We start from the raw sequence: 22917 nt of genomic DNA on the forward strand, positions 1-22917 counted from the left end.
AACTAGTGTCAAGCTGTGTGCGACCACAAAGACGCCAAAGATTCATGCATTTATTAAACGTGTTAATTTTTGTAGTTCTGTAATTTTCTAGTCGCGAGAAAGTTAATTAAATGTTATGTTTGTTAACAGAACATGAAAAGTTCGTCCATCTGTAATATTTCATGGTTGCCACCAGAGGTCCTCCTCATGACAGGAAAGGATTGAGCTGGTAGGTTTCAACAGGTGCCAGATCTGACACAGCCTCTGTCGGTTCCGAGTTAAATCAAGTGTGAGGTGAAGTGAAAAAATAATTAGAAAGCCAATTGTTACTGTGTTGCTGGACAGCAAATGGAACGGCTGCGTAAAACCTTTCACAACTGAATAATTATCACAGCCGCAGTTTACGTTGTAATCCATTTAGATGAGTCAAGATTAATTGACGAAACAATGCAATTAGTTTGCAAGCATTATGAACAGCTTCCAGCTCACTGCTCTAATAAATGTTGTCATCATTATAGAGATTAATATTCACTAAAAGGCTGTTCTCCTCCACTTCCTGGCGACATGTTTATCATTACAGCTAATTAATTATTGGCCTAATAATTTATCATTTTGATTAGTAGCATAACCAATTAGACGTGTCGTGGCTACAGATGAAATATTACTGATTAACTTTTCTTTTTCAGCCAACCGCTCCTTTCCTGAAGTACACAACTCCACATATGGTCATCGTGTCCCCGCCCAGCTACACCAAGCTCCCACTGTCGTGTCTCCGCCCCGTGCGTAAGTCTGGACTGGACGATAACAGTGGAAACTGGGCAGGGTCTGCCAGCGCCTGCACATGAAAGGAGCCTCGACGCGCAAACGCACACGGCGGACTTTCTCTTTGAGAGGCAACAAGCTTGTCCGCCGATGACAGGCTTCGACTACTGCACTCAGCTGAGACTCGCTGCGCAGACCTCGGCGATGTTGCTCAACTTTGGGAAGTGTGTGGATCTGTTGTGAGAACTGAGATGTGCGGATCTATTGGCTTTTCCTGTTGTGTTCTCCTTCTCGGAACAGTGTCGTGACTCCAGCCAATCGGTGCCCATCAGCGTTATCGGGTGTTTTTTTTTTTTTTGTGTAATAGTGCCATCGGCAGCAAACATGCAACATGATGTGGAGTTGCGGCTCTGCCTCTAACAGACTGTGTACCTGTGTGGAAACGGAGCAGGGTTGCACGTCGTGCCTGTGCAGAAGCTCCATGAGCAGCCGCCGTGCGTAACGCTGGCTCTCCATGGAGAAGTGGCGGAGAAGCCGCTCATCACATCCCACACTTTAAGACAGTGAGTGACAGTTGAGACAACATGAGTCAAGACCAGGACGGGATACTTTTGCCAGTGCCTTGCTTTGGTGGTTGTCCCGGTCAAGAGAGACTCGGCGGAGAAAGCACTCGCACCCAGAGTGGCGGCGTCTGCGGTATCCCCGCAGCCGGGACTTTCTGGCACGACTCGACCAGCGGGGGACTCAGCCCCAATACGGAGAGGTGTCCAATGGACGGCGGAGGTTTGCTCTCCACCGGGAAGTCATGCAAAAGCAGGCCGGTGACGGTGGCCTATGTGGTGAACGGAGAGGTGAGCCAGCAGAGTAACGCAGAAAGCATGGCTTTGCAGTGCTTAAAGGATGCCTGTGAAGGTGTGGGCAGCAAGCTGGAGACCGTGAACTTTGGTAAACTGGACTTTGGGGAGACCACGGTGCTTGACCGCTTCTACAACGCAGGTGAGTCAAGAGAAATTAATCTCTAAGATGCCTAAAAAAAACTCGAAAATCGCTTCCATCATTCAGTTAATTGACAGGCTCCAAACATTTAATCAAAGTGACAACTCATTCTCGATGTGATAAAGCATGTACCTAAATGCGGACTCCTGGTTTTTAAGGTTAATCCCCTAAATGTATTATCGTGATTAAACACGTAGACAAATATATCTGACAGTCCCTCATTCTGAAGTGCCCTAATTCATGATTGTGGGCCACAGGAATGAATCCTTTTCTTCCATACTAGTTTTGAGGGTCGGAGATCATACCTTTTGATGTCTCATCTCTGTTCTTGGAACTGTTTGCCTGGAGGACAGGTTGCTCTGGGCTCCCTTAACACAATACATGTCAGGGCTTGAGCATGTATCCTTTATGTCATTGTGATTTCCACACTGTGTTGAGCAAGGATGGAGGCCATTGAGCTAAAGAAGGCTTGAGGTTGTTTAATTTGCTCCTGAAATGTGGGAGTTATTGTGAAGTAACCCCCACACCACACACACACACACACACACACACACACACACACACATAGATAGATAGATAGATAGATAGATAGATAGATAGATAGATAGATAGATAGATTCTCCCTTTCCATTGTGCACCTCCAGTGTTGTGCCGGGGTGTCATGGGTTGAACCATGAGGCTGGTCTTTCCACTGGAATCTCCGAGCAGGCAAACCACCTTGAACTCTGTGACCGAAACCATTTTTCCTACTTATATTCAAACTGTATTTGTAGTAGTCAGCTTCTGAATATACTGGAAATGTTCAGTTGCACAATAAGCACTGAAAAAAAAAGCTATGGAAAGCAAACCTTTGAGGGATTGTGGTTAAATAAAAAGCAGCTGTAATGTAAATGGGCTGGGCAGCATGTTGATGAGCCAAAAACAGAAGCCTGTGTTTGCATTACACTCAGATATTTGATATTGGAGTTTGCTCAGCAGAAATAAAATTACAGCACATTGCAAAAACACCAATGATTGGTACTTAAAGCATAACTTCCTTTTTTTTTTTATGAAAGTGAAAATTGAAAGTGATCATTTACCCCTCCACCTGTTTTTTTTTTGTTTGTTTGTTTTTTTTGTTGTTTTTTTTTGTAGATGTCAAATTTTATCAAGGTTGAAAACAGACTAAACATTTGGGTAAAAAAAATGTTTATAAATAACAGTCATAATTTAGCAATTCAATAGTCATTCATATCAATTTTGTATAAAGCATTTGTTCAATTAACCAACAATAAGAAATGAACTAAAACTAAACCCTATACATTCAACCTAATGCACTAAAAAATGAGATGTTTGACCTGGAATTTACCAAACTGATCCTTAACTGGGAGTGTTCTGGCCAAGATTAGAGCAGCATATAAAAAGAAGCACTTTTTTTGTCCAAGCTTTCCACCTCTAAAAAAGAGAGGTGTTGTTCAACACAAGGGACCTGTTACTTGTCATAACATCATGTTATTAGTTGTACAAACATTTGGAAGTTCACTTTCTTTTTAGCGCTTGTCTTCCTCTGAACTACTGGGGAATTTTCTCATAATTCACTTGGGAGGAGAGGGAATTTTTCCCAGAAACGGACTGTTGTATCTTTTTAAATACACACTATTTCATCCTCTTCCTGCACAAGTGTGCGCCAGAGATGAAGGCCAGACAACAAAAAGTTTTAAACAATGACGTCAGTACCTAACTGAAAGCCCTGTTGTCTGGAAAGGTGACTTGCCAGATTAAAATGCAATCAGAAGTTGTACATACATGTCCTCCTCAAGTGATATGGTGGACAAAAGCATTGGACAATTGGACATTGGGCTAGTACATGGGTAAAGCTGCTTGCCATGCCTTCAGCCCATGATACACAGGAAATGTTAAGGGAAAAAATATATATGCAAACATTGGCCAACTGTTTCGAAATAAAACCCAAAAAGCAAAGCTGTTGATTAAGTACTGTTTTTATGCTACAGACTTGGGATCTTAACTCTGAGTCATATTAATGAGCTGTATTTTTTTTTATCATCTTTTTTTCTGCCATTATCTTAGTCTGTTGCTTGGTTGAGGACATCAAAGCTCCAGTCGCATTGTAACAGTTTGGCCCTGAAGTTCTGTCACCGTCTTTAGTTGTCAAGTGTTGGTTGAGGTGTTTCAGTGCTGACTAGGAAAACCAGTTTGAATTGAAGACTAAATATTCACATAGCAGCCATTGAAGGGTATTGAATGCTGTATTAGGACAAGCAAAATGGCTGTAGTTTCTTCTATGTAGAACATAAGGTGAATTATCCAATTATCGCCTCAAATCAAATCAGGTTTTATTCCCAGTATCACAAATCACACATTAGCTTTGGGGGTCTGTACATCATCTGTACATCATACCTCTGTTTCTACTCTCAATCTGGGTAAGAAGGAGCAACAGCAAAGGGTTTCTTCTTGTAGGTCAGAGAGATGTGCAGTATAGACTAGATCATCCTAGTCAATTTATATTATAGATTATCATGATGACAATGTTACACGTTAGAAACGTATATAAAGATATTATTCAGGAGAACATCAAGCAGCTTTGAGGTTCATTCCTGTCTAGGACTTCATACACCTAGTTGAGCTCTAGCAAGTCTATTAGCGATAATCAGTGAAGCAGATGACCTGTCTTAATCTATCTGCTGATAATTCTTTTTGGCTGCAGGAAGTGATTAAATAATATGTACAAGCAGCTAAAATTCATACACTTGGAAGCATCTGTCTGATGTGCTGGTTCATGCCAAAAGTGGGTGTAAATCCCAAAGTTTGTTGACTACTGAACAGAAATTCAGTGGCTGAGCAAAGGTCAAAGTGCACAATGGTAAGCGTTTCAAAGAGGTCCGAGGGAGTGCTCCTATTGAATAGCACTTTACAGTTGTGAATTGCAGACCCGAGGTCTGTATCAGCTTCCAGATTTCGAAATCCCTGACCAAATGTCAGATTTTCAAGAAATTCAACAGCCTGGTTTTGCTGTTTTCCAGCTAAGTCGGTCAACAAGTGGAGCCTTGCAGGTGGGATTAATGATGAGAATGTAAGCTCATGGCTTCAGTCCCAGAATTCACATCATTTAAATTCAAACAAATAGAGCGATGAACGTAGATGCATCTGCAGCTGACGCAGTTGGTGGCATGTGATCTGTTCAGAGGTGTCTTTGCAGTCCTCCACTATTAGAAGTTTAATTTTCTTGGCCATTTTATACTTGAGACAAAGATTCAGGACACCTCAGTCAGGATTTAGTTGGGTAATGATAGCCCCTCTTCTAAACAGAAAAGCCCTGGGAAAAAAATGAAGGAGAGATGACAAAATGTCTAATCATACAGTTGCATGTTGGCATGCTGATGCTTCTGCAAACACTTTAAACCAAAACTATAAGTAATTGTTGACCTGTTCTGAAACATGAAAAATACATGTGTGAGATGGTTACTAATGCTCAGGATTTTTTTCATGAGGCATATTTAAATGAGAGAGAATCTCTACATATAATGAATACTTAATTCAGAACTTGCAAGATTTTAGTTGTTCATGTGGTTTTTACCTGTATCCACCCGGTTTGAATATTGACATAGCTGTGGTACACATAGCTTTATCTTATTAGCTGATCATTATGTTGCATTACTGTGTAAGTTACAGGTAGAACAATGGGCTTTTGAACTATTTCTGGTTTGAAAGCTGCTTTGCCTCAGTCTGAGTGTTTGCTTACCTCTTGTTTTGTGCTCAGAGCTCTACTCCAACACTGAGCACTCTGCCAGCAACCCAGATGCGGCTGTTTTTAAGCCATCCACTTGTATTTTTACTCTTTCAGAAGGCTGAAGGGAGCACATTGTTGAGCTCTAAGGTGAGTCAGTAACATGCTCTGGAGATTTTCTAAAAATCATTTTACATTTATATCTTCTCTGTAATCATCTATTGTTCAAACATTGAGTTTTTATCATTTCTAACAGGCCCAGAACCCAGAAAGTACTAGTCGTGAAAACAAAGGAGAAGCGTTTTCTCCTTGTTTTGCCAAGCCAATGGCTGAAACTATTTAACTTTTTTTTTTTTTTTCTATGAATGGTGGGACTTTAGTTTGAAATGTTTTCTAATACCTACAGTTAAAATCTAAACTGTAGATCCAGAAGGGCACAGATGTAACCCTTCAACAGCATGCAAAGTCCTGCTGTTTTCACAGTCAACACAGCTGGGCATCAGCTGACAGGTTCTTATAAGAGTGTCAACAGCGTAAAATTGTACATTCAGTTTTCCTGAAGGAAGCCACACTGCTCCCAAATCCCATCACTTGACTCTTTGCTAAGTTGTTTATCCTCCCTCCTGTTTACTTTGCATGTTTGACTGCTCCACAGAGGTTAGAGAGCACGAGGTCAGAAGGACTTAGCCCACAGGCCACTCACTGGCATCTGGGGGAAAGTGTCTTTACTTCAGCGAGAGAGGTAGGGTGCAGACAGAGCCATAAGTGTGTGCTAGAGAGAAAAGGATATTTTTTCAGGTTAATCTTTCTCAACAGGAAGTATAGTGTACTGAAAATCGGAAGCTGGCAATCTGTTCTTCTTCATTCTTTATTGTTGTGAAATCCTTGTGACAATGGGAATTCGTTAGTGGTAAGGCCCCCTTGGCTCACTGTGATTTCACTTTAGATTTTGCTTTAGACATCTTTGCATTTTGCATGTTATTAGTAATCTGTTATGTCCCTTTTTATACAGTCTTTTTGGGGGAGTTATTGTTCATAAAGCAGAACATGTTGTGAGTGCATTATACTCTTGTTTGAATCTCAGGCTGCATCTTTTAAGTGCTCCTCAGAAAAATGACAGGAAGTGGAGAAGCGGCATATCAAAGCTCCCTTTCATGGCTTTTCAAGGGTTCATTTGAGGTGAAAGGCAGCGAGAGTGGGTAGCTAGACTGTGAAGCAGAGAGAACTGTCTCATATCAATGTAAGTATGATATAAGGCCGCAATAGGAGTAATTTGGCTTTATCCATCTCAAAGATCTGCAGGTTTACTCCAGACACATGATGCATTTTTGTTCCAATCATAAAAACTAATATAGGAGATGGAGGCACACCAGCACCTCTAACAGTTGGCCATTGTGCAGAACCCTTTCTGAGGCAGAACAACTGTTACTATGTTTAGTTTTTTCCTCCTACATACATGTAAAACGCTGAATCCAGCAAGTTCACACTCAAACTTGGTGTTTACATTCACCAGTGTCTTCTAAACACATTATAACCAGGCTATAGTTGAGAGGTGTTTTACTCAGCTTTCTCAACCAATGCATGCAGTTTGCATTGGCTTTTTTGTTTCTGTGTTTTGATTCTGCACATGCACTGCAAAGGTCACAGAGTGAATGGGTTGCAAGTATTTTGCATGGGTGGTTGTGGGTAAGAGAGAAAACGTTTTGGGTGGTTAATGTTTCATTTTGCAATGCTCTGGTGTTTTATACTCTAAAACCTGTACCAACCAAATTTTAACCAACAACAGTAACGACATACCTCATTTAATTGAGGAGGCATTTGACAGGGTTTCTCTCTACAATCAAATAAGTAAAGGCTGGGACAAACTGACGAAGCTATAAAGGAAATAATTAATTTACATTCCAAGTTTGAGCCTGCTATGTGATCTATATTTTTACCACAATAATGCTGTAAAACATCATGATGTAGCTCCTCTTCAGAGCAAACTTTGCTGCAGCTAATATGGTTAAAATACCAAGGAGCACAGAGGTTTTCATCAGCCATAGTCGTACTACCTTCTGAGTGCAGTTTTACTTCAGAGCACCAATTTGTAAGCAAATACAACTGTTCCTCAGTCCTCTCAGATGAAGTAACTGAGATAAGGTTGAAACGATGTTTATTTGGCAAAAAATTCCCCCGTTTTCAGTGAGGTCTGATTCACTGAAACAGCAAACAGGAAGTAAATAAGTAGGCAAGTCGGGGCAACCAGCACAGCAGCACGGGTTTCTCCCAGTGTGTTTGTCAGCCATGGATGAATTCACATTCTGTTCTCAGCTATTTCCCCCTCGGGGCCATGGCACTGCAGTTTGTAAAGTGTGTGTGTGAGTGTGTGTGTGTGTGTAAAAGAAGTGCAGTGGAGGTAAATAAGGGCCGGTCTGTCCATGGAACAGTGAAACTGGCAGGTTGGCCCCATTTCCTGCATCATGGCATTTTCAAGGTTCTTTTGAGCAGAGTTGCCTAAAAATAAAGACAGTATTAATCTCTGTCCTGGGCAGGGCTTCTAAAGTACTGAATAACTATTGTCTAGTATTTCCAGATTACCCTCTGGGAGAGGAGATATATTTGTGGACTGGTATGCTCAGTTAAAAGACTTCCATAGTGCTTTTCTTCTCTTCCCAAGGTTGTAATATTGGGAGAATGCCTAAATTGAAAGTTTGCACCATGTGTGTGTTGAACCATCTCATTTTTATTCTTACTCGCAATTATCTTGCATGTTCCTTCAATGTGACGGCAGTGAAACCAGAAATAGTTCAAAAGCCCATTGTTCTACCTGTAACTTACACAGTAATGCAACATAATGATAAGCTAATAAGATAAAGCTATGTGTACCACAGCTATGACAACACCCAAACCTGTTGATACAGGTAAAAAGCTCCTGAACAACTAAACCTTATTCAAGTTATGAATTAAGTATTCAGCAAATGTAGAACTTCAGTTCCTGGAAGTTTGGCTAAGAACTTAAACATAATGCTCTTGAGGTTGCCTTTTTTGTTGTTTTTTTAAGGGGGAGGACAAAGTCTTCTAACAGGTTTTGAATGGTGCTTGAAGACCCTATTTACACCATTCCTTGTGTCACAGATGTGGGCTGAGCTCCACGGAAATCTCCACAAACACTAGCCCTATTCCCTCGTTCTTCATTATAGATAAAGAGGAAAACCTCTTCTGTAATCTTTACCCACATCATCTGCAGCATTGTTCTTGCTCAGACCTTATTGTTAAAGCATCTTATGTGGAGTTATGTAATTGATAATGAACCGGCAGGCCTACACAACTGACCTGTGAGGGACCAATGTAAAAAGTGTTTCTGCTAATATTGCTGTGCTCTTAGCTTTTCCATGTGATGACATTTTCACAAATATTAAGTGTTGGTAGGTGAAGGTTTAGGTGCATACCTACACATACAAACATTTTATTTTTCTCTTGCTCTGCTTGCTACATGAAGCAGATTATATGAAAATTCTGTGGGAATAGTGCAGTAGTGGTAAATGTTAGAGAAAACAACCTGCTGAAGTTGAGTTTTCAGTAAACGTATATAGAGATTTCCTGGCAATGCTATTATTTAAATTTACAGTATATGTTGGGCCTTACATAATGTGCAGGAATGGGTTTTGCTGGTTGCTTTTAGCAAGATACCAGTATGGGCCTCCTGATTTCAGTTAGGATATTTTTAACTACTCCACTCTACCTGTCTTGACATGTCTATAATGTTTTGAGCTTGTGTGATTTCAGTAGTATGATAATATAAGGACTATCTCTGTATAATGGTTAAGGCACATATTTTAAGTATTTGGAAGACTTTCACTCACTTGAGGAATTTATGTATTTGTGAAAAATGCAAACAAGGCTCATTGTAATTTTGAAAAGCAGCCCCTGTACCTGCATAACCCGTCTGGAGTGTTTTGTGCTTTAATCTTTTCATTTCAGGTTGTTGGCTCTGGACCTACACCAAAGATGACAGAGGTCTAGAATAAAGTAAATTAATGTTTAGATTAGTATTTTGGTAATATGCATTTGCATGCACAATGCATAGCTTTAGGGATGTACAGTGTAGTGGATGCACACAGTCTCTGTTGTTTGTAGCTGAAGGCTGTTGGGCACGACTGTTTACATTTCTCATCAGCCCACACTCATTAAAATAGATTTCTTTGTGTGTAAATGCATGCTTTCCATTTGGCTTGGAGCACATGAGTGAAACAGACTTTGAGTTGCTGAAATAATCCATACCCACTTAAAGAGACTCCATTTAGATCCAGCTATGATTACAATACTGAGCAGATTCCTCCTTTCCAAAAAGAGCATGTGGGACTGGTGGAAGTACTTAGGGGAGGGCTGGGAAAGATCTATAAAGAGGAGCTAGCAGACATCAGAATAATCCCCAGTGAATGCATGCAGCTCTAAACTTCGAGCTGATCATCACCCATCGCTTCCCTCTTTCTCCTCCTCAGAGGCACCACTGGGCTCTGTGGGGCCTGCAGCAACCAGGCCATGTGCTGCTGAAAGCCAAATATTGTGAGCGAATATTGAATTATTTTCCCTCGTCTGCTTTCTGCAGTAGGCGAGGGAATCAATTTGCTTTTGGTCAACGGTAGCAGGTCCCAGCCGTAGGAGGTGTAGCACGATTATCAAGGCATCCCTTTGGCATCATGTTTTATCATGTTTTAGTGTCGTTGTTTTCAGTTTATTTGGTAATTGCAAAAAGTCCCAACAACAGCTGAGGTGAGCTCATGTGATCAGGTTGGGGAAGTGTGACTAGATGACATCAGTTACTCCACTATTGGCTTTATTTAGCTTTCTGTCAAAACTAAGTTGGTAGGTCTGTTGTTACATCGCTAGGCATGCAGCTCTGATGTTGCAATGGTAAGAAATCAGGACATCTGATTGCAAGACATACGCTACTCTTGTTTAAAGTAACTTAATATTAACTATAGAAAATGTAAAGTTGACATTACATTGTGTTGATTTTTTTGTTTTTGTGATCCCTCTGCATTTCTGGTGGTGAGTTGGAGTTGTTTTGACTTTGGTGATTTTGAAAATCTTCATTGCTGTAATGAAAGGGCAGTCGAGCAGTGCCGCCTTACCTTTGCAAGTACGACTGTACCTTTGCAGTTTGGCAGCTTGTGAATTAGCAGATCTGGAGCCACTGGAAAACAGTTAATGTATGTATTGTTTTTCCAAATACAATTGTTTGCTCCTATTGAAAGCCAATGGAAAAACTCTACACTTTTTGGTGAAAAGTCCACAATGAAATGAGGAAGCAAAATTAGTGGGTGACACAAACAATTGCGACACATTTTATTAAATGTATAACTTTTTCTTTCACAAGCTGAAACCAAATGGACTCCAAATGACCATTTGGTTTCCCTAAATGAAACCAAATGGAATATACCGTAACCATTTTAAACTAAATCCAGATCAGATTTCACAGGACTTATAATGCAATTTCCACAATTTAGCACAACATACACATTACCACAAAGTGTTAGTTTATTAAGAACATTAATCGCCAAAATACATAATGACAGCATCCTGTCCTGCTATTCAAATACCATCAGCTCTTTAGGTCTTTGTTTACGCTTACCAGAACTGGTTGCTGCTCTCAACTCTTTCAGCAGAACAAGAATTCTTGTGTCGCACTGCCTTTTTTTCCCCAAATGTCCCCGTAGTTGGCAGGGTTCCTTATCCATCACCTATATTAGCCCTGCCCAATGACAAACAGCCAACAATTTCCATGAAGCAGGTGGAGTTTCCAAGATGTGCAATGCGAAATTACCCAACATAAGTTTCTGCTGCACTTGGAAAACAAAACTGCCACCTTTATTTTTATTCTTGTCAGAAAATATAGCTATGTAGCACGCTGTTGCCTCTTAATGGCCTGTTTGCATTAAAATCTCGTTCAGATATAAAACTGATGGAGTCTCCCGCTAGCAGAGAAATGAGACGAGCTTATGTATAATTCATCAGACAACCTGTGCTGTCTGGATGTCGACATTTAGTTGCACCTTTTGTGTATAAGATAAGAGCACAGAAGAAGTGAAACGACCTTTTATTCCATGTATATTTGTGTTGATGTTTTGTGATGAGATTAATCTTGGCGTACCAAATACTTCTCTTGTTATATTAGTAAAAGCCACAAAATAAAGTGTCAGTTTTGCTTTAACAGCAAATGTGATTGTGATGATATAATTGATAGAAATGCATCACAGTTATGAATGTAAGAAGTGGTTGTTAAGCAGAGGTCAGTGAAATTGAGGACTGAGGTGAACTTTTTCTCTCCGCTTTATATGTCACTCATTCACTGAGCAGTCATCCTGTGTGAAGAGATGCTGGCTGCCCAACCAGGGCATAAACCCTCTTCATATTCTGCATCATTGCACAGAGCCACAGAGCTCAAAATCCCTTATATCCTGTCCTCTAACTGCTAGGCTGTTTTCCAAAGCTTGTGTGGAGGAAGGGGTTGACGATTAGAACCTCACCCTCATGAGGCCAGCAACAAGTACCTGCTTCCTGGTTGAATTTGCATGTTGTGATAAAGAGTGTGAGGAGCTGCATGGCCCCTCATCACTGACAATAACTCTGATACTCTGCAGTGGTCTGTTGGCACGCAGCCACAGAGCCACTGAATTAAATCTACTGCTCGATGTTAATTGTGCATTCAAATTGTGAGCATTCATGTGAGGTTTCTGCTCCTTCAACTCTCAGATAATGCATTTCATGTTTCATTACATGTCATGTAACATGCAAATAATGTTACAAAGCGTCAATGTTAAGAGGTTTTTGAGCTGTTTCAAGCATTCACTTATCACTTTATAACATTGTTATGATGCATGGACTAGCCTACCCACACATTCAGTAGGCAATGGAGCATGTGATTCAAAAAGCCCTAAAAGTGAGAATCTAGTCATTTCCACGTTAGCTGTACAGTAACAGTGTTCTTGCACCGCTGGGACAAAAACATGTAGTATGTGCCATATTTTTAAGCATACCTGACATCAAACAATCAAAACATTATTTGTTTTTTAACAAAGACAAAACCAGGCCTTTAGCAAGTTTTAACTAAGTCAGTTTTTAGAGGGATGACATCCAGCTGAAAACTTAAGCCCTTATTTTTATGACTTAATTCTATTTATGCTACAAATTCCAAACAACTTCACAGTTGCACTATTGCTGTAAAACAAATTCAATAAGGCAATCATCAGCAAGGAGCAATGCTGCCTCCTAATTACATATTTGCACAGTTTGCTAAAAGGAGCATGTACCCAGCTAGAGAAGCTTTAATAATGGTACAGTGTTCTATTTTTCACTTGTCATTCCTCTGATCTATTGTTTCAATAACTATTGTTTGAATAACCGAATGTTTTGGTGCTTTCCTTCACTTGTAGTCCACCAGCCGTAGTGGTTGCAGATTTGACATGAGTCATTAGGGCTGAATTGAGTCGGCCGGATCGGAGATTGTCTGCTCTTAAGCTCCTTGTAATGTGTTTGTTGACACACAGAGGTAGATAGTTGGAAACAGATGAAAAGCGCCGGGTGCAGTGTTATCTCTGCGGCTTTCAGAGCTTCCATGTCATTACTAGATCGCAGCCACTGGGCTGGTATTTTTTGGTTGTTATCAGTGGCTTGACGCGCCATCAGGGACAGCATGTACCCACCACCTCATGTGCGGGCCTTTGAAAAGTTGATTAATGCTACATGTTATGATCACAATTACTTCTAAATGCAAGAATTATGATTCCTGACTTGGCACGTCTGTGATATTGTATGATTCAGCTCCCCAGCTTATGAGAGCAGTCTGTTTTTCTAGTATACGAGACTGTTGGTTCAAGGCTGGGAACTCTCCACCCCTTCACCAGAAGCTGAAGTTCATGCTGGCTCCTGTTGGAGCCAGTTTGATATTGAGTGTATTTAGATTCAGCGACAGACTTAAAAAGGTGTGTCAGATCACCTTTATTTGTGGAAATATGGTGCTCTTCAAGGCTGTTTTTAAATTGGCTCCACTTGTCTCTTGGCTTGAACAACACCGGTAAAAACATACAGTCTGAAAATCATCAGCAGTCATACATGTGTCTTGATGGTGACCAGCAAGCTACGGGTATGTATTGTAGTCAAAAGGCCATGTACCCAGAGTGTTGAGTCAGAATCAGTTTGAATACTTTTTAAAAAGTTATTCTGTCTTATGGCATTTCATGCTGGGGCCTACTTTGGAACAAATCGCTCTATTACTTTGCTCAGGAGGATTTACTGACACCCATCGTAACTGTCTCTCACCATTAGATCTTGCTGTGGTGGAGATGACGGATGCCTTCCGCAAGGCTTCACTCTTCTACCACCTGGGAGTCAGAGAGAGCTTCAGCATGGCCAACAACATCATCCTGTACTGTGACACTAACTCTGATGCCCTCCAGTCACTGCAGGTAAGAGAAACGAGGACAATCTTGCCCTTTTCACATTATAACGTGGAGCGAACAATCACTCTTGTTGACGAAAGGGGTGATTAAAGGCTATATTTAGGCTGAGGGGAGACAGGATTGACGAATGTAATTTTGTTTTAGCGGCACATGCATGCATCAATAATTTGATGGAAGGAAATGCAGTTATGAAACATGTGCAGATAATAAGCTAGGGGTGGCCTCGTTTAGTCTGAGGAGAGCAGAGAAGACGTAGTTCATACAGCCTTACAAACACATTTCCAAACATTCTTCTGTAGGCGGCTTGTAGTAAACGGGTCATTTATCCAGTGAGAGGAGTCCTATGGCAACCACACTCTATAGGCAGTGTACTGTACAGCCTAACAGGAGAGGTGTGTCTTTCAACACAGAGGTCAAGATAAATGACATAAAACAAATGCTGTTCTCTTCCCTATTATTTATACTGGAAATATCTTAAAATAACAATCTTTCCTGCTCTCATGGTGCCCACCCATCTGGTTGGGCAGTGGACTAACTGGACCTCACCCAGCCTGTAATGACCTCTTCACCCTGGTGGTTTCCTGTAGCCTATATCAGGCTGCTAAATTGTTTCAAAAGATGCAGTTTCAAAGTTGGCTTTTGAAAAGATCCTGAAGTTCTTTTTAAAAATACACCAAGACTCTAAAGAGGTCTTTGTGTAGTCACTACCCATGTTGGCCATGCCTCTTTTCACTGCAGCCTTTTTTTCCCCTCAGAATAAAATATCTTTTCTCTGTACAAGTGAGTGTTGAGTCTGAGATTTTCTCCATCTACAGTTCTACAGTTTTTTGCTTGTTTTAAGAAATGTTATGGGTGATTTTAGATTTGAATGCATCCGAAGGGAGATCCCAGCCATTACATTACAACTTAATGTGAGCTAGATGTACAGTTAAAAACCTGGGGGAGAGAGGGAGGGGGGAGGCGGGAGGGAGGGGGGAGAGGGAGAGGCATTTACTAGTAATGCATTGTGCAAACGATTGCCTTCCCTTTAGTGAGAGGACTAATGCCTAAAGTCAGTGCTGAATATATTTCCTTCTTTATGAATGGTTTGCTTCCACTCTCACACTATTATATTATTATTATTATTATTATGACTTCAATCTTCCGTACGTATTTACGTATTTTATAGCTACTACGGCATACTTTCAGCAAGAAACACCGTTCAAACTTCAAAAAATTCAGCATTGATGACAAAAATCTATGACGTCACATAATTACCTTTTTTTTATTTATTTATCTATTTGCTGTAACTGGCTGGCGTTTTCAAGGCTTCCTGGCTTTGAAGTTTGCCTAACCAGCATTACCAGCTTTCAGCAAAAGCCCAACTTACAGCTATTTTAGCAATGACAGTCCAGCTTTTTTCGGCTTTCCTTAGAAAATCCTTTCAGTGCCGAAACATTCACAGTGCATTCTCTCTTTGGAAATGTTTTTTCTAGTTTTATTGATGTAATTCTCTTTTTATGTTGTATTGCTGGCAGCAGCTGTTGCACAAAGGGTATGCTACACTGTCATAGTTTTTCAACAAAAATTCAGCATCCAAACTCCCAGACGGACAGTGACACATGATGACACAAAACATCACTGTCTCTGGTATGATGTAACTGATTGCATTATTCAGTTACACCATGTCCAAAACAAAATTGCCTTAAGTGGAAATTGTTCCTGTTGAATCTCTATTTTTTTTTCTTCTTTCAGGACATAATTTGCCAGAAGAACACTGTAAGTACACAAACCAGTCTTATTTCTTCTTTTTTTCCTCTCTTGCCTTTGCCTTTCACACGTTACTCACCCATTGCTCACACATCACACATACTATGTGGTTGAAAGAATATGCTTTCTTACATCGTGCAGGGAGCACAGTGTCTAACACGTTATGTCTCTCTGTCAGTGTTATAAAGGTTTTCTTTTCTGCAGCCCACTTTTGTTTAGAAGCTGTAAAATCTTTGGTTTGACAGATATGAAAACATCTTCTTTCACTTTCAAGAATTTACTCAGATGACACCTGTTTTGTGAGTTGCAGTCACTGCATGAGCGGAGTTTTTTAAAAATTGACTTGCAAGAGGTGCAGTATTCAGATAAGATGTTGACTCAAAGCTAAGGAAATCCTGTACATTACTGACACCTCTTGCTGTGGATTCTAATGCTCCTAATTTGGTTTAGTGTGTATTTCTAATATATATGTTTTCAGTTCATCTGTTAATAATAGATGGTCAGTTTTTAAGCTGTAAATTTGTATTAGTTTGAAACCCTCTCTCGAGTATGCTAAGTACAGCATGTAGTTAGTTTGTGAAACCCTCTCTCGAGTATGCTAAGTACAGCATGTAGAGGATAAAGCCAGTTGTGTCGTACTATGTCTAGTATGAGCTTTGTTACTATTGAAAAGCCAAAGAGCTCATGATTTGCCGGCTTTTCCTTGCAGTGTGATGTTTCATACCTGTTTTTAAATTTGGCTTGATATTACTAGGCAACGCTGTTGGTGATGGTGGTGATGCATGTAGCTGCATTGGCAAAATTAAAGGGGTAAAGAAGGCAAATCATCACCTGTTTAGCTTTCAATATGTTGCAGAACCACACAGCAGGTTCCTCAGCTACTGTTTTTTGCTACAGTGGTTGCCAAAAGTTGATTTATTTTAGAATTAATCTATTTGTTATTTCTTCCTATTTTTGGGACTTTAGTTACATAAATTGTCAGCAAATTGAGAAAAAAACTTGCCAAAGTCTAAGGTGATGTCTTTGTGTTTTGTCCAGCGGTAAATGTCAAAAGAATTCAGTTCACAATCATTTAAAACTGAGGAAAGCATCAAATCCTTTTCATTGGAAAAACGGGAAAACAAATATTTTTCCCGATAAATGCCTTAAATGATATTCAAAGTAAATTTTTGCCTTACTTTCTGTTAATCGCTTAAATGTACAATCAATTAATTCCGCACCAGAGCAAAGTGTGATTAAGGCAGGAGCAGGAACAGGCCTATTGTTGTCCACGTTCGGGAGTCAGGTGAAAGGCTTAGCTCTACTAAGTGGGTTTTCAGAGTAGAGGGAGGTGGCTCTGTGCTACATGAAACGCACTGATCTCTGACACTGACTCGTAGCACGTGAGGAGAACTCATTATCACACACAGTATGAGAGTGCAAGCTTGCTGATCTCGCTTATGTGCACTCTTTCTTTGTTCTTTCGCTTTCTGCTTCTATGTAGGCACTTAACTGCCCTCTGCACTGCTGCATGTGCTCCTTTAATAACAATCTCTAAGCTCATTAATGTAGATTTGGTGAAATGTTTTTGACATTTTTGCCTGATCCATCCACCTGATGTTATTGTCAAAGCCATTACATGCATATCCCCTGACTAAGTGTATTTTCTTAGCAGTTTAACAGCTTAAGTTTCACTTTATGAAGTTAATTTTGATGATATCTGCATTCAAACAACAAAGACCACAAGAAAACTTGTGCTGATAGCAAACCTCATCCTGCCTTCTCCAAGCCACAAACCAAGAGCCTGTTGTTGTCTTTCAACAACCAGCATCACACTTAAAGTTTACAGTAACTTGTTGAAATTAGAGCCCTCTTTCTCTTTTATTAGCAACAGAAATTACACTTAGACACTGGGCTTGCATATAAATTAGAGAGTAAGCAGGGGTGGAAGCAGTTTTATAAGACGTGGTTAAAATGATAACATGCATTTCTCCTTTTTCCTTTCAAACTGACAGCTTTTGAGTTTGTAGATCACTACACTAAATTTTTAGCTTTTTGAGTTGGTTTAAACACTATTTTTCAGTTGACTCATTTTAAAATCAAAATATCTTAAATGTGAACTAGACTGCTACAGTTTGTGTTAAATGACTAAGGCTTAAGTTGCATGTCCCAGGCACAAGTCATCATTCTCACCTTGACGATCCATATTGGCCTAGAAATAATGTTTTTGTATTGACGTTTTAAGCAATAGTAATAAGTACGTGGTGGGTAGTATTGTAAGAGTTCTGAGTTTTTTTCATTCAGAAAAAAAAACTGCCCCAAACAATATCAAGGAGTGCAAGATGGTTTACCTATTACTACAGCCAGCCGTTTTTATTTGTAATTATTATTATTTATTTATTTTTCATTTTGTACTTTTCAGCTTATATTGTGAGCCCGGGGTCACCACGGGTGATCGTTTGTCCACATGTTGATTTGGCACAGTTTTTTTTCGCCAAAAGCCCTTCCTGACGCGTCCCTCCCCAATTTTTACCGGTCTAGGGACCGCCACTGCACGGCTGGACATGGGGACGGGCTTGACCAGTAGCTTTCCCCAACCCTAACCACGTGACTTTATTCTTTCACTCTAACCATCTTCATCTTAAGGTCCATATTTTCCCAAGATTTACAACATCTAGCTAATAATCTAGGACTACTAAATGCTGAGGTCAGTACCTCACCACCTTTTTCTGCAACCAGGTTCCCCTGAACTGATGTCATCAGCAAATATAGCACAATCTGAATTAAGGTTGCTGGAGCGTGTAGGTCACAATCTATCTCAGGAGTACCCCAGAGAGACATACACAGCCAGACAACCATGCACTCACTTTCACACCTACAGGCAATTTCGAGTCACCAGTTAATCTAACATGGATGTCTTTGCTGATGAAAATATGTTGGATTTCTGTCATTTGAGCAAATGCTTGAAAAAACATTTTGCAAGTAAAATTCTACTTGACTATTCTCTGTTGTTACAAAACAAGACAGCTTTATTCATTTAGCACACTCAAAACACTTTGCAGAATGGCAAAAAAAACCTTATAAACATCAGGCAGGGGGAAACCAAATTAAAGAGCAAGCATTGCTACTTGTCTTTAAGTGCATTTAACTTCACACCATCATTGTGGAATTCCAGGTTATTAGCTTTTTTTGGCTGTATATCTAATTGCAATAATTGCATGTGTATTTGCTCCCCTGTGCTGCTGTAAATTCACTTACTGATGCTAACTACTGACATGGTTTAAATCTGCATTCGCAGCCCACAGGTACCAACCCTCAGGGTTTTAGGCCTTCATTAGTCATAAATGCTATAAATGCTTACTCAATGGGTTGTGTGTGTGTGTGAGAGTGTGAGTCTTTGTGAAGGTGAATCTGTAGGCATGCTGCTTCATTACAATCTTGCTATAACTGCAAACGGACAGATGGACCATTGGCAAGGCTAGCAAACCAGATGAGTCACTCTTTTGAATAACTGAATCATTCTCAGTCACATTCACCAGATCCCTTTTAGCCAGCTCTCTCACATGTGTTTCACTTGCACCTCAAAAACATGGACGTGACTAGCACAGGTTAGCTTTGGGTGAGCTGCAGCCTCTCTAAAATATCCACCATCCTGTGAAAACAAACCTGTCACGTGATCCCAAACATGGCGTGAATCACACACACATCAAACATAGACAAACATAGCATTAGGATTTTTCAGCCTTTCTGGTTACACCTAACACAAACGGGTATATTTTTGAAAGGCACACACCAACCCGGCAGAGACAGATGATGTCATGAACCACTGGTGCACAAGAGGAAGCATTTATCTGTGGATGTCTTTCATTGCTTTAACACCGCACCTTCCTTTCACTTCCTTTTTCTGTTGGCAGTGGCAGCAGCAGCAGTGTGTATTCTCAAAGAGGCTGCTGAAAAGCTGAAACCATGATAGAATATTAAAGCTGTCAGGGAGCAGCTGGGTAGCAGCCCAACCGCCTTCAGATGCTCTCGTGTTTTGTTTCACCACACATCTGACATTCTGGGAATAGCTCTCCTTGAAAAGACCTCGGCTGTGTCTTGAGGATGTCAATAGTGGGTTTCCTGTCTCCCTCTCTTTTTCTCTGTACTGTCTGTAAACACACCGCATGCACATGTTTCCTGTATGTTTATTTAGAAGTAGCAGACCACCACAACAGCACCATCACAACTGCCGCTGGAGAATAATGTCACATTTAAACAGACAGAACTCAGAATTCTACCCGCAGACGAAACACAGGTGTCTAGAATTAGAGCTAAGTAAACACTTGAAGTGCTACAGTTGCAGCTAAAGAGACCTAAAACTGAATAACTCCTGAGTGCCACACCTGCAACAAATAACAGCATAGAGCTCTACACAAAGTGAACAGTTACACGTCTGTTACTGCTGCAGGAGCAAGTGGAGTTTGTAAGTGCACTGCTCTAACAGTTTGTGTTTATAAGAAAGCAGCTCCTTATGGTGCTGCCACCTCTGATGCAGATTTCTCCATCCAGCCGCTGCCTGTGTAGAGACTAGGTCAGCAAAGGCAATGCCACATAAATCCTGCTATTACCCGAAACTGTCTCCAACAGGGGAAATTGTTCTGACTTCCTCCCGGAAATCTCTTTCCTCTCCTTCCAATATAATGTTTTACTATTCAGTGTACACAGCTTGTAAGAAATGTTTATTACATAATTTAGATAAGGCAATTATTGCATCAGTGTGAGTATTTCTTGTACTATAAACTTGCAGCTTGTACTATAAACGTACACCTTGTACTGTAAAGCTATAGCTGCTATCAAGACATTAACCCATTAGTTCAATGATAACTAACTATGCCCAAATATTAGCAAATGTATAACCACTGTAAAACTGTTTATAAATAACTGGAAAAAGCTACATAAAATGTTGTTTATAATTGTAATATTAATATTAATTTGTATATAATATATAATATTAAATTGTAATATTACAGAAGAGAAAAGAGAAGGGAACCAAAGATAAACATTCAATCTTGAAAATCTTCAATTTTGAAGCTAACACAATGAAAAGCTCATGAAGTGTTTGGGAAATATTACATTTGAACATGACTATGCCAGTAGGGTAATTCTGTTGAGGACCCTTTTTAATGAAATATTTTTTAGTGATGCAAGTGTCACTAAAAAATGAATGACTTTTTTAATATCTTACTGATTTTAGATAAAATGTATTGTTTGTTTCCTAATTGAATTTTAAGTGTAGGACTTTTGAAATGATGAGGCCATATTATCGAATGTTTAATCTTGTCTTAAAAACAAAGAGTGTTAATTCTCCAATAATCATTTCTTCGTCTTGCATTAATAGACGTGCTCGGCCAACTACACCTTCATACCGTATATGGTGACCCCCCACAACAAGGTTTACTGCTGTGAGAGCAGCCTAATGAAGGGCCTGACCGAGCTCATGCAGCCCAGCTTCGAGATGCTGCTGGGACCCATCTGCATGCCACTGCTAGATCGCTTCATCCAGCTGCTTAAAGAGTCCCAGGCCAACTCTCAGTAAGTAAAGTAAGGGGAAGAAATGTCCCTGCATTGTATTAGTAATGCATTTTTTTTTGTAACAAACGTAAATTGTAAACCATATGTGATTACAAATAGTACAAAGCTGCATATTAAATGTTAAAACTGCAAAGTTAATGAATTCGATGAATTTGATGACAGCGACAAGTCTAAAAAATGAAAATAAAAAATTGAGACAGGTGCATGTTTACCCCTGTGCAGTATTACCTTTGGTTAGTGTTTAAGAACTCAGGACAAATTGCTTTAATTTTAAAAGTTTATATATTTTTTATTTTTAATATCTTTTAGAAGCTTAACAGTTCTGAAGCTACTTTGTTGTGTTTAGTGCCTTAATGTGGTGACAGGTTTAGGCCTGAAGGGAGGCCAGTTTACCACCTGGACTCTTTTATGACAGAGCCATGCTGTTGTAATGCCTGCAGAATGCGTTTAGGCATTGTGTTGCTAAATTAGCATGGCCTTTTTTCAGAAATGTGTCATGTGTATGGATGGAAGCATATGTTGCTTAAAAACCTGTATATATTGTTTTATATCCTTCACATTTGCAAGTCAACCGCACAATCGGTGATGCCATCATGGGGCAAGCCATTCAAAAGTGTACAGAAACACACATACACTCACACACACAGCTGCCCACAAATGGGCCCAGAAAAGGAATGTTTATTGATCTTGTTTCTATCTGGTTAAGTTTTAATTTACATTTAACTTGCATTGGGAATGCAACACGTGCAATGTTCAAGTAAGGTGATTTTCAGAGTTATTCATTGCTCCTGCAATGCTCAAGTCTCTTGCACACTGAGATGAGAGTATTTCAGTGATGCTTTATCTAAGGCTAACCATAGCAATCACAGTCCCAATTTGACATGTTCTAAGGAAATTATAAAAAGTTATGGCATAGGTCCGTATCTGTCCTTACTCCGTTTTGCTAAATGTGTATTAAGTGCTGTTGAGTTTTGTTTTTTCCCCCGCAATCATGAACATGTTAATTACTAAATTTTCCTGTGCTAGAAATCGTTGAAGGGAAACAGTTTAACACTGAATGCAAAGCAATAGGTTTGAACATGAGGAAGCAAAAAAACTATTTAAAGCTACTCCTCCAAACAAGTTCCTCTGAAAGCACTATGGCAAACTGCTTTAATCACAGGGCTACGCTGTACTGAGCATGTGAAATCTTCAAAGGTTATATGAGGAAAATAGAGTGCAACTGTTTTTTGTCTTTTTTATCATATAAATGCAAACTAAGCAAAAGATCAACTGGTAAATCAGACACTTCACATATGAGGAAGAAGATTCAAATCAGAGATTTCATGTTAAGTTCCTGTAGAGGAAAACACATAAACTCACAGGTGTTGGTGTTTGTGCACCACTGTGACTGTTTCTCGAGCAGAACAGGCCTTTGTTTTATTATCCCACTCTTCCTATATTTACTTGCAGTAATTATTTTTATGTGGTAAATCCCTCAACTTTGACTTGCGTGGGGATCTATTTTTGGGGAAAGAAAAAAAAAAAAACATTTACACCACCTCAGTTGCTGGGGATATTATATTTCAGGCTTCACTGCCAGCAGGCAATGCAGCTGCCAGCTAGTTCTAGCTCAGCTCCAGGAATAGTGACTCAGATTTTACAGTCTGAAAAGAAAAATGTGGATTTTTAAGAAGCTTTTGTCCCTTGGAGACTAGCATCCAGAAAGGT

General features: G+C 39.9%; 1 protein-coding gene across 4 annotated transcripts in view; it reads left to right on the plus strand.

The window, feature by feature from the left end:
* The first annotated feature begins 714 nt into the window (after window positions 1-714).
* The window catches only part of map3k5 (mitogen-activated protein kinase kinase kinase 5), a 62321-nt gene continuing 40118 nt past the window's right edge, over window positions 715-22917 (plus strand). Inside the window, exons 1-4 of one of the 4 annotated variants that reach the window (XM_067482968.1) lie at window positions 715-1737; window positions 13772-13911; window positions 15640-15663; window positions 21014-21207. In XM_067482968.1, the coding sequence (XP_067339069.1) occupies window positions 1326-1737; window positions 13772-13911; window positions 15640-15663; window positions 21014-21207 (770 nt within the window). In that variant the 5' untranslated portion in view covers window positions 715-1325. Of the gene's footprint in view, window positions 1738-5591; window positions 5612-13771; window positions 13912-15639; window positions 15664-19598; window positions 19747-21013; window positions 21208-22917 lie in introns of those variants that run through there. The other 3 variants (XM_067482965.1, XM_067482966.1, XM_067482967.1) reach the window with 3 other exon arrangements.

Source organism: Channa argus, chromosome 17 (genome assembly GCF_033026475.1).
Source record: "Channa argus isolate prfri chromosome 17, Channa argus male v1.0, whole genome shotgun sequence".
NCBI lineage: Eukaryota > Metazoa > Chordata > Actinopteri > Anabantiformes > Channidae > Channa > Channa argus.